This window comes from Xenopus laevis, chromosome 3L (genome assembly GCF_017654675.1).
Source record: "Xenopus laevis strain J_2021 chromosome 3L, Xenopus_laevis_v10.1, whole genome shotgun sequence".
Classification (NCBI taxonomy): Eukaryota; Metazoa; Chordata; class Amphibia; order Anura; family Pipidae; genus Xenopus; species Xenopus laevis.
Window position 1 is genome coordinate 158,630,179 of NC_054375.1, and position 16,282 is coordinate 158,646,460.

The 16,282-nt window shown below is 45.7% G+C and overlaps 1 protein-coding gene across 1 annotated transcript; it reads right to left on the reverse strand.

The window, feature by feature from the left end:
• Positions 1-1,506: 1,506 nt before the first annotated feature.
• pcolce.L (procollagen C-endopeptidase enhancer L homeolog) lies at positions 1,507-14,443 on the reverse strand. Its single transcript, NM_001094308.1, is given in 9 exon segments — positions 1,507-2,033; positions 2,141-2,314; positions 2,497-2,577; positions 2,991-3,334; positions 3,664-3,800; positions 3,934-4,058; positions 4,170-4,428; positions 5,476-5,584; positions 14,340-14,443. Coding segments are annotated over 9 exon segments (1,443 nt in total). The 5' UTR covers positions 14,423-14,443; the 3' UTR covers positions 1,507-1,902.
• Positions 14,444-16,282: the final 1,839 nt, after the last annotated feature.

The window sequence follows — 16,282 nt, forward strand, 5'->3', positions numbered from 1 at the left end:
CTGAACTCACACTCCAACCACTGGCCTCGCACTCACTGAACTCACACTCACTGAACTCACACTCACCGAACTCACACTCACTGAACTTGAACTCACTGGCCTCACACTCACTGAACTCACACTCACTGAACTCACACTCACTGGCCTCTCACTCACCGAACTCACACTCACTGAACTTGAACTCACTGGCCTCACACTCACTGAACTCACACTCACTGAACTCACACTCCCTGAACTCACACTCACTGAACTCACACTCCCTGAACTCACACTCACTGAACTCACACTCACTGGCCTCTCACTCACCGAACTCACACTCACTGAACTTGAACTCACTGGCCTCACACTCACTGAACTCACACTCACTGAACTCACACTCCCTGAACTCACACTCACTGAACTCACACTCCCTGAACTCACACTCCCTGAACTCACACTCCCTGAACTCACACTCCCTGAACTCACACTCACTGGCCTCTCACTCACCGAACTCACACTCACTGAACTCACACTCACTGAACTCACACTCCCTGAACTCACACTCACTGAACTCACACTCACTGAACTCACACTCCCTGAACTCACACTCCCTGAACTCACACTCACTGGCCTCTCACTCACCGAACTCACACTCACTGAACTCACACTCACTGAACTCACACTCACTGAACTTGAACTCACTGGCCTCACACTCACTGGCCTCACACTCACTGAACTCGCACTCCCTGAACTCACACTCACTGAACTCACACTCACTGAACTCACACTCCCTGAACTCACACTCACTGAACTCACACTCACTGAACTCACACTCACTGAACTCACACTCCCTGAACTCACACTCCCTGAACTCACACTCACTGAACTCACACTCACTGAACTCACACTCACTGAACTCACACTCAAACAGGTCAGGTCCATAGAATATGAGCACTTGCCTTTAGCCCTTATATATGTTTTATCTGTCAGTGGGTGTCTGAGACTATAAAGTTATCTCTGCTCACTGCAAACTTGGGGTGCAGAAAGTGCTTTTGGGCTCTGTATCCTTGGGCAAACTTCAGCAGAACCAGAGATAAAGGGAATCTCCCCAACTGTGAGACAAAAGAGAGTGTGAATTCCTGTGCCCCATATGGTGCAGATTGGGTCTCACTGACCTTCACACGAGCCCAACGACCTTGGTTGCCTCTTGGCCTGGGGCTTCTGAATTTTTGTGGCACCTGTTCCTTTTTGGTCGGGCATATTCCCAAATATTGAGTAGTGAGCCCCATCAAATGACATATTCCTTTGCTACAACTTGACCGATACCCACATGGATGTGACTGGCTACCGGCTGTGCCATTCAAGCATTGGAATGGCTACGATCCAACCATCTTGTGGAACATCTCAAGTTCAGGGTAGGAAGGAATTATGCATTGGTCTCATCTGTGGTATCACAAGGGGCCCCACTGCACCCAGTCTCCCATCATGCACTGAGCTGGGATAAATAAAACATGGTGACACAACAGCACCAGTCTAAGCTTTTTATTGTTCTAATCCATGGGAGACAGAGGACAGAGGGATTAAAGTAAGAAGAGAACTGGGGCAGGAAGGAGAGAATAAAAGACTTTTGAAGGAAAGAAGAAGCAGAGCAACAGTAGGAACAGAAGCAGCAAAGGAAGAAACAAAGACATGGGGCAGAGAGGAGAGAAGAAGGGCACAGAAAGGGGGACAGTGTGGGAGATGATGTTTGGGGTGGGGGTTGTAGAACATAATATGACAATGAGCAATATGCAAGAGAATAATGTTGGACAACCTAGGTTCCTGAAGAGCAGCTTATTGCCAGGGAGGCTATGTAAGTCCAGCACCACAATGTTGTCGGTTATAAGGAACCCAGACAGGACTATCTTGACCGATGTGAGGTCCTTAGCAGGGTTTCTTGGAAATGGCCGTAAGGAACTGATGTTGAGCAACTTTGTAGCCAATGACAAAACTCTCCGGAACGATCCTGCCCTGTCCCTCAGCATTGACCTCTCCCATGAACAGGTAACTGGAACCTGGCGACACAGAGAGGACAGGATTGCAATTGGTGTACAGATACTCAGCACTGCTATACAGAGCAGGAAGTTCACTACCAGTGTGTAGCTACTCTGTTATACGTTACCTTTCTTCAGGATTGGACACTTGGGACACTCATTGATAACCTTGATGCTCATGGTCTTTCCCGATCCTTGGATGCTCAGACCTTCAACCTTGTAGGTTTTGATGATGGTGACTGTTGCCAGGAGCGACTTCTCCGAATCTCCCTGCGTCAGAGCGTTCACGGTCCCTGTCACCACTACAGGAACAAGATATGGGCAGTAATAAAGAGTATATGGGTGACCATTCGTGAAGAAGACCCTTAGGGTGCATAATGAGATCTTGTGGGAACGATGAGGCTTTCCGACCAAAGTTTATCCTGAATACTCAATTTTATACGGAAACTGAACAAGCTCAGCCCATAATAAGATCATTTCTTACCAAACTGATTGGCGCAGTAGTGACTTCCAAGGGATCCAGATTTCCTGCACTTTAGAGGGCACTTAACAGCCGATGAAGAACCTGTAAAAATTCAGTTGATTCATTGAGAATAAAACAGAACAATGGCACCATGAACCCTTGCATGGATATCAAGCCTAACATTCTGGAGCGCTTGATTCTTCTTCACCCCACCACTTCAATCATCCAACAATTATCTAATAATATGATGTCCATGTTTTTATTTATGCAACCAACCTGTCACAGACTGGAAATATGTAGGCAACACCCCCCCCCTTAAGTCCTACCCCATCGTAAGCCCCACCAATTTGCAAAACAACTGGGAGCTATGATGACATTTAATGAAGCTGAAATATTTTTAAAGTGGCTGAAAGCCTATGACCTTGGATGGTTTTCCTGTTGGGTTAGTATTTCCTAAGGTTACACTGACTAGAGTCACCTAATGAAGTGACAGCCGGACTATTTCCCACAAGTACCTGGGCTCTTGGGCAGTTTGGTTGGCTTGGTTTTGGGCTTTGGAGTGGTTGCAAGTTTCTCAGCTTTAGTGGGCTTTGCTTTCATGGTGGGCTTGACTGTGGTCTTGAGGATGGGCTTGGCAGTGGTCTTGAGGATGGGCTTGGCTGTGGGTTTTTTACTGAGCTTGGTATCCAGAGGTGCCTTTTTGTCTGTAGCACCAGTGGATGTAGGTTTGGAAGTTGGCTTGGTCTTTGGCACGTCTGAGGCGTCCCTCATCCTGTAGTTTGCTGCAAATCCATCAGCCGTCACGCTGAGATCCGACACAAACTGGACCAGCATTTCATTGCCATCAGAGTAAATAGTTCTTAAAAACAGAAATCAGAGAGTTAGCTCTTTGGAACACATTGCCCGTATCTCACTTTCCCTGGTGTGTAGTAAGTTCACTGGGACAAACATGAGGGGCGAGACTGAAAGTGTTGAACTATACACAGTATACTGAGCCAGGAATCTATTAAGCAGCTTTGGATAGCCAGTTTGGCTAGGATAACTGAGGTGCTCCTCTCCCAACTGGTCTGTAAATGGGGCAAACATCTGGATCTTTCCGTGTAAGGGAAACTTCTACTGAAAACAGCCTGTTGCAACCCATCATTTCTCCGATTCCCATGGAACATAGTTCTGTTTTGTTGGACTCACTTCGGTGGAGAATCGCCACAGAATTTGCCGATTAGCCGGGTGTTGTCGCTTTGTCCCCCGTTAAACACGGCCAGGTAGTCGTAACGGCAATAACTGTCCCCTTCAACATCAAACTTCCCGAATGATAATTCTACCACCTGAAGGCATAAAGAAGAGTTGGGGGCAAACACTTAAAATGAGAAACTGATGAGACTATTCGAATTAAACATGGGGTCACAATAAATGTAAGGGTCCTGACCCCTCCCTCTGATGGGACAGCAATGTTCTTACCTTTTCCTTTGGGGCCACAATATGCCAGGAGCAGCTGGTCCCACTTGGATAGTTGTTTTCCGGCCAGTTGAGTGTGTTTATACTTCCCTGTGGCTTCTCAAGCTTCCCCCCACAGATCTGACTCTCTAAAGGAAGAAAATACCATAATGTGACCCACAATGTGACACTGAATATCCCAGGCTCCTCCTCTTCTGTCTGTCCCCCTGACGGCCTATCATATTTGCGGTGGTCCCTACCTGTGGGTTGGGTGGAACCAGCAGTGTACCAAACCACAAATCCTCGCCCTCCCGTCCCCTCATCTGTGACCATCTCCAGCATCATTTGTGGGCCGGTAGAGAGAAGAGCTCCTGGGCGAAACGTTCCACAGACACGGGCCAACCTCTGACCTTTCTCACTGTGCCCATTGTAAATGTTTAGGTAGTCATATCGGCAACTGGGATCTGCCTCCATGTCCAGCAGTCGGAACGTGAGCATAACCACATGCCCATCTGGCACCTACAGCAGAAATGGGAGAGACACCTCAGTGCATTAGAGATTCTTATTCCTTTCTTCTCGATCTTATCCCACACACTCATCTCTCTTCTCTCCACAATTACGCTCCCACCTGTCCCCCATCTGTCTCCATTACCCACTCTTCTCTGCAGAATTCTTCCATATTCTTCCCTTTTGTGTCACACATCAGTCTCTTCCTCCTCCTACACTCATCTTCCTTCTAGATTTCCTCTTCCATCATCTCCCACTTTTCCTCACCTCTATTCTCTGCAGAATTATTCTTTCATCCTTTCTCAAGTACCACTTTGTACTCTCCAGACTTTTTTCCATATTCTCCAGAAATCTCACATACTCATATTCTTTCTAGAATCCCTTTTCCACATTTCCCCCCTCTGTCTTGCTCGCCAAACCATCTCTCTTCTCTCCAGACTCTCCATCTTCTCCCCACTAACCTAAAACTATTGTCTCCAGAATTCTCACATTCCCCTTTCTAGAATTCCTCTTTCATAATCTCCCCCTGTCTTGCTCACATATCCCTCTTCTCTCCAGACTTTTTTCCATCTTCTCCCCCACTTATCCCACTTACCTAACACCATTCTCTCCAGAATTCTCACATTCTTCTTTCTAGAATCCCTCTTCCACATTCTCCCCCTTTGTCTTTCTCACCATCTCTCCAGACTTTTTCTTCAATCTGTTCCATTCACCCAACATTTTCTCTCTAGAAGTACCCTACTTACCTTTCTATGCTCTCTCCAGAAATTTGTCTTTTATCTCCTTCGCCTCTACTCCACACACCTTTCTCTTCCTTCCTTAGAATTTCTCTTCTACCTTTATCTTTACTATCCCTCCACTGATTTCTCCATGGGTCAGAATTGCCCTTCTATACAGCTTCTCTCCTTTATATCTAGATGTTCTCACCAGAATTCCTCCTCCAGTTTTTCCCTTTGTGTTTCTCTCTAGATGCACTCTATTGTTCTTCTGGGACCTCAGCTCCACCATCTCCTCTCCTGCCCTAGTTCAGTTCAGAAATCTGTTTCCCTCACCACTTACCGTGATTTTCCACAGACATTTCTTGTTAGGGGGGTAATTATTTGGAAATCCCTCGCTGGCAATGAACCCCGAATCTCCCGTGAAGTCTCCGCCGCATAGAAACACCGGTCTGTGAAAAGTATGAAGAGCTGTTAGTGGTCAGGGGGTGAGGGTGGTGCAAGGTAGGACACGTAGTTGTTGATAAGGGGATTTATTGGAGGATAAGGGTCCGTAAGGTTCTACTCTTGGCCCATATACGTGGCTTTGTTGTGCAGGTTTGTTTCAGGGAACATGTTTATCTATGTAGCACTTGCTTGTATGTGAGTAAAACTGCTAATATCATGAGAACTAAAAGGTAAAGGTGCCGAGATGAGCACGGGGGGCTTTGGCCGAGTGATTTTCTTCCATAATTAGCTTTAGGCGTGAGGTAGACGCCCCTCGGGAAGGTGCACAGTTAAACTGTAGCTTTAATCAGAGAAACAGGGGGTTCTTCTCCTCCACTATCAGACACACAAGGGAGTTTCTTCATGTGGTTTCTCTGTGGCCCCTAAACCCCCCCTGACCAGACGTGACATTTCCGCTGAGGGAGGGTCAATAGATTTCAGCTCTCGGCCTGTCAATGTGACCTGTGTCCCAGATGAATAAAGGGCCCAGTGTGAGCAAAGAGCTGACTCTCACTACCTGCTTGTTCCCCCCTTCTGCTCATTAAAGGGGTCCTTGTGTGGGTGAGAGCAGGAACTAGAGGATGGGAAATTGGCCGGATTACATATATTAAACATACACTTGGTGCCTTTTACTCTCATTAATCCAAGAGCTGCTCCATATGTGAAACTACAACTCTCAACATCCACTGCCATTCATGCTGGCACTAGACCAGACGGACCACTAGTGGGAACTGGGGACCCTCCACATCTACTAAAGCTCAATAACTGATGTTTTATAAAGAAACGAGTACAGCAGATCCAGCATTAACTAGTTAAGTGCCAGTGACATTCAGTTCCAAGACTCCATAAATAACCCCGTGAGAAGCACTTGCTGTGGCCCCAACACATGTGGGAACATTCCTTATAACCCACTTGCCACATGGATTCCCTGTTATTCCCACACCCTGCGGCTGCAGCTACTGCCCAAGAGATTGTTAGCTCTGCTGCTTCCATTGACATATGTAACCCCATGTGCACTCCGTGTGCCCCCCTCTCCCCACCTCCTGCTGCTTCCCCATATAAATCCTTATAATTAGATGTCAGGATAAAACCAAAGTATGTACGGAATTCCAGAGAGGAGCTCCCCCCCCAGGAACCAGCAGCACATGGAACTTGCCCAGAGTAGTGAAGTAAGGGGGGGGGCAACATGGAGCGACTCACAAATCTTTCTCCTCATTCCCCCCTCTCTGGCCAAGTTGCCCTCCCTCTGAGCAGATAGAGGTACGACTGCAGCCCCCTGTAACCCACCACTCCCCACCTAAATGCTTGAGGTATAGAGTGTATACGTTTGCTCATAGTCTGTACAGAGAGATCCCATAAAACTATGGCAGCATAGGTATTCCCTGTACTAAGCACAATTCAGCAGGAACAGCCCCTAAGTTTGCTCATAGTCTGTACAGAGAGATCCCATAAAACTATGGTACATAGGTATTCTCCTGTACTAAGCACAATTCAGCAGGAACAGTCCCTAAGTTTGCTCATAGTCTGTACAGAGAGATCCCATAAAACTATGGCAGCATAGGTATTCCCCTGTACTAAGCACAATTCAGCAGGAACAGTCCCTAAGTGGAGACACTGCGCTGGTAAGTACCAGGTACCCAATCTCTCCCAATACCACTGTGGAGTGGCTCAGGTTAGTCCCATGCATCAGGTAAGCGCCACACATGAAGTGTAACTGACAAAGGGGTGTAAAAGGGGTTACATTTTGGAGACACTGCTGAGATTACGGCTGGGACCTGGTCATGGAGAAAGTGAGACAAGATGGCGTCATTTGCTGAGAGTCCCCAGAGTGTTCTGGAGTGGTGCAAGAGTTTGGGCCTGAACCCAAAAAAGACTGCTGTAGTAGGTCCAATCATACCCAGAACAAAGGAGGAAGTTATTAAGAAGATCCTGGATACTGATGGATCTATTTAGTGACCTAGAGTGGTAAGTTCATGACGCGACCCAGACGTGTCTGGTAAATGTTCTTGTGGATAGTCCTGGCGAGATTAATAGAGAGACCTGTGTACTTGGTGTTGAAGCAGAAGAGAACTGTTACTGGCAAATTATCTTACCATCTGTTCCAGAGGAGAAGGAATCAGTGACCGTGAGGATGAAGTTGGAGCTGATGTGGAGGAACCAAATCCCCTTTGCACTGATGCGCCACCACTACCTACCGTTGGTCACAGGCCAGTGACTAAATGACAGTTTGAAGTGACGCCCCAGACAAAGCTGAAATACACTGAATTGTGTGAGAGTTTGAATTCTGCTGGGAGAATCCCACCCCTACGTGATGTCTTTGAATCAGCTCAGCTTGTGGAAGTATTGGCACAAGTGAGAATTTGAGACAGTTGCCAATAATAAGAGACTGAAGATATTTTCAGGTGTGGAACCCACTCCCTTGGGTGAAGAGACCTTTGAGGTCTGGAGAGATTCTGCTTTGACCGCTGTTGCTGATTGGCCTGGGTCTGGACCTGCTTTGTGTCGCAAGATCCAAGAGAGTTTGTGAGGGTCTTCACTGGACCTCATTAAGCTACACAGAGAGGTGTGCCCGCACGATGGTCCTGAGAAGTCAATAGAACTGTTGGAAGATACCTATGGACCAGTGGAAGATGAACTTGAGATGCTGTACAAGTTTCAGTCTTGCATGCAGAAAGACAAAGAGAGTCTGAGTATTTAAAGAGACTGCAGCAGATGTTAAAGTTACTTGTTTGCAGAAGGATCATTACTACTGATCGCCTTGATTCCATGAGACTGAAACAGTTATTCCGAGGGGCTTCGTCTATGGACCCCACTGCCGTGATGTTGAGATCTTTCTACAGAGGAAAGAAAGAACCCACTTATCAGAAGTTAATCCGAGAGATCGTAGTTCTGAAAAGACTTCCAGTGATTCCCTAAAGGAGGAATTGAAAAAAGAGATTGCAAAGCTCAAGGCTCGAGTTTCTGGAAGGGTGAGATGCCAACTATGTCTAGACCGGCTCCATCTCCTAAAGTAAGTGGTGATAGCAGAGAACCACCCAAGTTTTTCCTTTCTGGTCGGTTGGGCCATATGTCTACAAACTGCAATAAGCAACGTGAAGAGGCTGCGGCTGCAGAAGTGGCCTCATCTGGATGTGATGTGAAGAAGTTACCCCAAAAGAGATATCGGAAGAGACGTAGTCAGGTGAAGTGTTACACCTGTGGTTGGTACATTCATACTTCCCACTCCTGTGATTGGGGATTGAATGAAGAATCTTATGATGGATATGAGACATCTTTCCCATGTGGATATTCCTGAAGAGAAGTCCTGTGGCACGAGGGTGGTCTCTGAGCACTCTGGCACCCCCCATAAACCTGAGAGACTGGGCCTGGGAAAGTGCAAGTCTTCAGCCAGGGGACATGTCAGGGTGGTTAGTGAGAAAGTTTTCCCCTGTGATTCTCCCCCAGAGGTTAGAGAGAATGAGGATAGTCTGTACAGAGAGATCCCATAAAACTATGACAGCATAGGTATTCCCTGTACTAAGCACAATTCAGCAGGAACAGTCCCTAAGTTTGCTCATAGTCTGTACAGAGAGATCCCATAAAACTATGACAGCATAGGTATCCCCTGTACTAAGCACAATTCAGCAGGAACAGTCCCTAAGTTTGCTCATAGTCTGTACAGAGAGATCCCATAAAACTATGGCAGCATAGGTATTCCCTGTACTAAGCACAATTCAGCAGGAACAGTCCCTAAGTTTGCTCATAGTCTGTACAGAGAGATCCCATAAAACTATGGCAGCATAGGTATTCCCTGTACTAAGCACAATTCAGCAGGAACAGTCCCTAAGTTTGCTCATAGTCTGTACAGAGAGATCCCATACAACTATGGCAGCATAGGTATTCCTCTGTACTAAGCACAATTCAGCAGGAACAGTCCCTAAGTTTGCTCATAGTCTGTACAGAGAGATCCCATAAAACTATGGCACATAGGTATTCCTCTGTACTAAGCACAATTCAGCAGGAACAGTCCCCTAAGTTTGCTCATAGTCTGTACAGAGAGATCCCATAAAACTATGGCACATAGGTATTCCTCTGTACTAAGCACAATTCAGCAGGAACAGTCCCTAAGTTTGCTCATAGTCTGTACAGAGAGATCCCATAAAACTATGGCAGCATAGGTATTCCCTGTACTAAGCACAATTCAGCAGGAACAGCCCCTAAGTTTGCTCATAGTCTGTACAGAGAGATCCCATAAAACTATAGCAGCATAGGTATTCCCTGTACTAAGCACAATTCAGCAGGAACAGTCCCTAAGTTTGCTCATAGTCTGTACAGAGAGATCCCATAAAACTATGGCAGCATAGGTATTCCCTGTACTAAGCACAATTCAGCAGGAACAGCCCCTAAGTTTGCTCATAGTCTGTACAGAGAGATCCCATAAAACTATGGTACATAGGTATTCCCTGTACTAAGCACAATTCAGCAGGAACAGTCCCTAAGTTTGCTCATAGTCTGTACAGAGAGATCCCATAAACTATGGCAGCATAGGTATTCCCTGTACTAAGCACAATTCAGCAGGAACAGTCCCTAAGTTTGCTCATAGTCTGTACAGAGAGATCCCATAAAACTATGGCAGCATAGGTATTCCCTGTACTAAGCACAATTCAGCAGGAACAGCCCCTAAGTTTGCTCATAGTCTGTACAGAGAGATCCCATAAAACTATGGTACATAGGTATTCCCTGTACTAAGCACAATTCAGCAGGAACAGTCCCTAAGTTTGCTCGTAGTCTGTACAGAGAGATCCCATAAACTATGGCAGCATAGGTATTCCCTGTACTAAGCACAATTCAGCAGGAACAGTCCCTAAGTTTGCTCATAGTCTGTACAGAGAGATCCCATAAAACTATGGCAGCATAGGTATTCCCTGTACTAAGCACAATTCAGCAGGAACAGCCCCTAAGTTTGCTCATAGTCTGTACAGAGAGATCCCATAAAACTATGGTACATAGGTATTCCCTGTACTAAGCACAATTCAGCAGGAACAGTCCCTAAGTTTGCTCATAGTCTGTACAGAGAGATCCCATAAAACTATAGCAGCATAGGTATCCCCTGTACTAAGCACAATTCAGCAGGAACAGTCCCCTAAGTTTGCTCATAGTCTGTACAGAGAGATCCATAAAACTATGGCAGCATAGGTATTCCCTGTACTAAGCACAATTCAGCAGGAACAGCCCCTAAGTTTGCTCATAGTCTGTACAGAGAGATCCCATAAAACTATGGCAGCATAGGTATTCCCTGTACTAAGCACAATTCAGCAGGAACAGTCCCTAAGTTTGCTCATAGTCTGTACAGAGAGATCCATAAAACTATGGCAGCATAGGTATTCCCTGTACTAAGCACAATTCAGCAGGAACAGTCCCTAAGTTTGCTCATAGTCTGTACAGAGAGATCCCATAAAACTATGGCAGCATAGGTATTCCCTGTACTAAGCACAATTCAGCAGGAACAGTCCCTAAGTTTGCTCATAGTCTGTACAGAGAGATCCCATAAAACTATGGCAGCATAGGTATTCCCTGTACTAAGCACAATTCAGCAGGAACAGCCCCTAAGTTTGCTCATAGTCTGTACAGAGAGATCCCATAAAACTATGGTACATAGGTATTCCCTGTACTAAGCACAATTCAGCAGGAACAGTCCCTAAGTTTTGCTCGTAGTCTGTACAGAGAGATCCCATAAAACTATGGCAGCATAGGTATTCCCTGTACTAAGCACAATTCAGCAGGAACAGTCCCTAAGTTTGCTCATAGTCTGTACAGAGAGATCCCATAAAACTATGGCAGCATAGGTATTCCCTGTACTAAGCACAATTCAGCAGGAACAGCCCCTAAGTTTGCTCATAGTCTGTACAGAGAGATCCCATAAAACTATGGTACATAGGTATTCCCTGTACTAAGCACAATTCAGCAGGAACAGTCCCTAAGTTTGCTCATAGTCTGTACAGAGAGATCCCATAAAACTATAGCAGCATAGGTATCCCCTGTACTAAGCACAATTCAGCAGGAACAGTCCCCTAAGTTTGCTCATAGTCTGTACAGAGAGATCCCATAAAACTATGGCAGCATAGGTATTCCCTGTACTAAGCACAATTCAGCAGGAACAGCCCTAAGTTTGCTCATAGTCTGTACAGAGAGATCCCATAAAACTATGGCAGCATAGGTATTCCCTGTACTAAGCACAATTCAGCAGGAACAGTCCCTAAGTTTGCTCATAGTCTGTACAGAGAGATCCCATAAAACTATGGCAGCATAGGTATTCCCTGTACTAAGCACAATTCAGCAGGAACAGTCCCTAAGTTTGCTCATAGTCTGTACAGAGAGATCCCATAAAACTATGGCAGCATAGGTATTCCTGTACTAAGCACAATTCAGCAGGAACAGTCCCTAAGTTTGCTCATAGTCTGTACAGAGAGATCCCATAAAACTATGGCAGCATAGGTATTCCCTGTACTAAGCACAATTCAGCAGGAACAGCCCCTAAGTTTGCTCATAGTCTGTACAGAGAGATCCCATAAAACTATGGTACATAGGTATTCCCTGTACTAAGCACAATTCAGCAGGAACAGTCCCTAAGTTTTGCTCATAGTCTGTACAGAGAGATCCCATAAACTATGGCAGCATAGGTATTCCCTGTACTAAGCACAATTCAGCAGGAACAGTCCCTAAGTTTGCTCATAGTCTGTACAGAGAGATCCCATAAAACTATGGCAGCATAGGTATTCCCTGTACTAAGCACAATTCAGCAGGAACAGCCCCTAAGTTTGCTCATAGTCTGTACAGAGAGATCCCATAAAACTATGGTACATAGGTATTCCCTGTACTAAGCACAATTCAGCAGGAACAGTCCCTAAGTTTGCTCATAGTCTGTACAGAGAGATCCCATAAAACTATAGCAGCATAGGTATCCCCTGTACTAAGCACAATTCAGCAGGAACAGTCCCCTAAGTTTGCTCATAGTCTGTACAGAGCATGTTGGCTGCCTCTCTCCCTGTATAACAATGGCAGTTGGTGAGCTATATACATCTATACAAACAATACTGAGCTGATGTGTATTGGTACATTGCAGGGTAGTTTGGGAATTAATTCTTTATTGCTGTCGTTACCACTCAGTTCCAAGACTTAATCGTATTCCTGAATATTTGTGCCTATATATTATACATTTACATTATGTGCATATATGATATGGGGGTGACAGGGGAAAGATGGGGGGCTGTGCCTATATATTATACACTTACATTATGTGCATATATGATATGGGGGTGACAGAGGAAAGATGGGGGGCTGTGGCCTATATATTAATACACATTACATTATGTGCATATATGATATGGGGGTGACAGAGGAAAGATGGGGGGCCGTGCCTATATATTATACCTTACATTATGTGCATATATGATATGGGGGGTGACAGGGGAAAAGATGGGGGGCTGTGCCTATATATTATACACTTACATTATGTGCATATATGATATGGGGGTGACAGGGGAAAGATGGGGGGCTGTGCCTATATATTATACACTTACATTATGTGCATATATGATATAGGGGTGACAGGGGGAAAGGATGGGGGGCTGTGCCTATATATTATACATTTACATTATGTGCATATATGATATGGGGGTGACAGAGGAAAGATGGGGGCTGTGCCTATATATTATACACTTACATTATGTGCATATATGATATGGGGGTGACAGAGGAAAGATGGGGGCTGTGCCTATATATTATACATTTACATTATGTGCATATATGATATGGGGGTGACAGAGGAAAGATGGGGGCTGTGCCTATATATTATACACTTACATTATGTGCATATATGATATGGGGGTGACAGGGGAAAGATGGGGGTATATCTGTGCCTATATATTATACACTTACATTATGTGCAGATATGATATGGGGTGACAGGGGAAAGATGGGGGGCTGTGCCTATATATTATACACTTACATTATGTGCATATATTATATGGGGGTGACAGGGGAAAGATGGGGGGCTGTGCCTATATATTACACACTTACATTATGTGCATATATGATATGGGGGTGACAGAGGAAAGATGGGGGGCTGTGCCTATATATTATACACTTACATTATGTGCATATATGATATGGGGGTGACAGGGGAAAGATGGGGGTATATCTGTGCCTATATATTATACACTTACATTATGTGCATATATGATATGGGGGTGACAGGGGAAAGATGGGGGTATATCTGTGCCTATATATTATACACTTACATTATGTGCAGATATGATATGGGGGTGACAGGGGAAAGATGGGGGGCTGTGCCTATATATTATAACACTTACATTATGTGCATATATTATATGGGGGTGACAGGGGAAAGATGGGGGCTGTTGCCTATATATTACACACTTACATTATGTGCATATATTATATGGGGTGACAGGGGAAAGATGGGGGGGCTGTGCCTATATATTACACACTTACATTATGTGCATATATTATATGGGGGTGACAGAGGAAAGATGGGGGGCTGTGCCTATATATTATACACTTACATTATGTGCATATATGATATGGGGGTGACAGAGGAAAGATGGGGGGCTGTGCCTATATATTATACACTTACATTATGTGCATATATGATATGGGGGTGACAGAGGAAAGATGGGGGGCTGTGCCTATATATTACACACACACATTGGGTGCCCTTACCTGGTGTAGTTGTTGGTGTCAGAGTTCTGAGCTCGGCACAGTCCCAGTACAAGTGACAGACAGAGGAGGAGAGTCGGACTCATGCTGCTCGGGGAATGTCTGCGTGGAACAGTAGCGGAGAGAGTGAGAGAGTGAGTGAGAGTGACTGGAAGGGGAGCAGCGTGACAGCTCTAGTAAGAGACAATGAGAGGGGGGAGTCTGAGCAACTTGGCTGCAAAGTGTCAGGGAGGTTTGGGGAGGGGGTTAATGGGACCCAGATGTGTGTCTGTCCCACAGCAGCGCCCACAACTGTCACTCTTGTGTTACCTACTGACTCTGAATACTCCTGCCCAATCACACGCCTACAAACCTGAAGAGCTGACACTTCTACTGCCACCCTCTCTATATATATCTCATTATATATCTCATTATGTCACTGTAACCTTGAGCTAAAGGGGCCCAGTCTGAAGGTCAGTTAGGGGGAGATTTGGGGTGAGTGCTTATTTGTACCCTGGGTACCCCTGGAACTATAGCAGGGTGACACCCCAATGTTTCTATATATCTGTAACCTTGTTATGAGCTAAGGGCCCAGTCTGAAGGTCAGTTAGGGGGAAATTTGGGGTGAGTGCTTATTTGTACCCTGGGTACCCCTGGAACTATAGCAGGGTGACACCCCAATGTTTCTATATATCTGTAACCTTGTTATGAGCTAAGGGGGCCCAGTCTGAAGGTCAGTTAGGGGGAGATTTGGGGTGAGTGTTTATTTGTACCCTGGGTACCCCTGGAACTATAGCAGGGTGACTGTTACCCCAATGTTTCTATATATCTGTAACCTTGTTATGAGCTAAGGGCCCAGTCTGAAGGTCAGTTAGGGGGAAATTTGGGGTGAGTGCTTATTTGTACCCTGGGTACCCCTGGAACTATAGCAGGGTGACACCCCAATGTTTCTATATATCTGTAACCTTGTTATGAGCTAAGGGGCCCAGTCTGAAGGTCAGTTAGGGGGAGATTTGGGGTGAGTGCTTATTTGTACCCTGGGTACCCCTGGGAACTATAGCAGGGTGACACCCCAATGTTTCTATATATCTGTAACCTTGTTATGAGCTTAGGGGGCCCAGTCTGAAGGTCAGTTAGGGGGAGATTTGGGTGAGTGTTTATTTGTTACCCTGGGTACCCCTGGAACTATAGCAGGGTGACTGTTACCCCAATGTTTCTATATATCTGTAACCTTGTTATGAGCTAAGGGGCCCAGTCTGAAGGTCAGTTAGGGGGAGATTTGGGGTGAGTGTTTATTTGTACCCTGGGTACCCCTGGAACTATAGCAGGGTGACACCCCAATGTTTCTATATATCTGTAACCCAGTTATGAGCTAAAGGGGCCCAGTCTGAAGGTCAGTTAGGGGGAGATTTGGGGTGAGTGTTATTTGTACCCTGGGTACCCCTGGAACTATATCAAGGTGACACCCCAATGTTTCTATATATCTGTAACCTTGTTATGAGCTAAGGGGGCCCAGTCTGAAGGTCAGTTAGGGGGAGATTTGGGGTGAGTGCTTATTTGTGCCCTGGGTACCCCTGGAACTATAGCAGGGTGACACCCCAATGTTCTATATATCTGTAACCTTGTTATGAGGCTAAGGGGGCCCAGTCTGAAGGACAAGTTAGGGGAGATTTGGGGTGAGTATTTATTTGTACCCTGGGTACCCCTGGAACTATAGCAGGGTGACTGTTACCCCAATGTTTCTATATATCTGTAACCTTGTTATGAGCTAAGGGGGCCCAGTCTGAAGGTCAGTTAGGGGAGATTTGGGGTGAGTGTTTATTTGTACCCTGGGTACCCCCTGGAACTATAGCAGGGTGACACCCCAATGTTTCTATATATCTGTAACCTTGTTATGAGCTAAGGGGGCCCAGTCTGAAGGTCAGTTAGGGGGAGATTTGGGGTGAGTGTTTATTTGTACCCTGGGT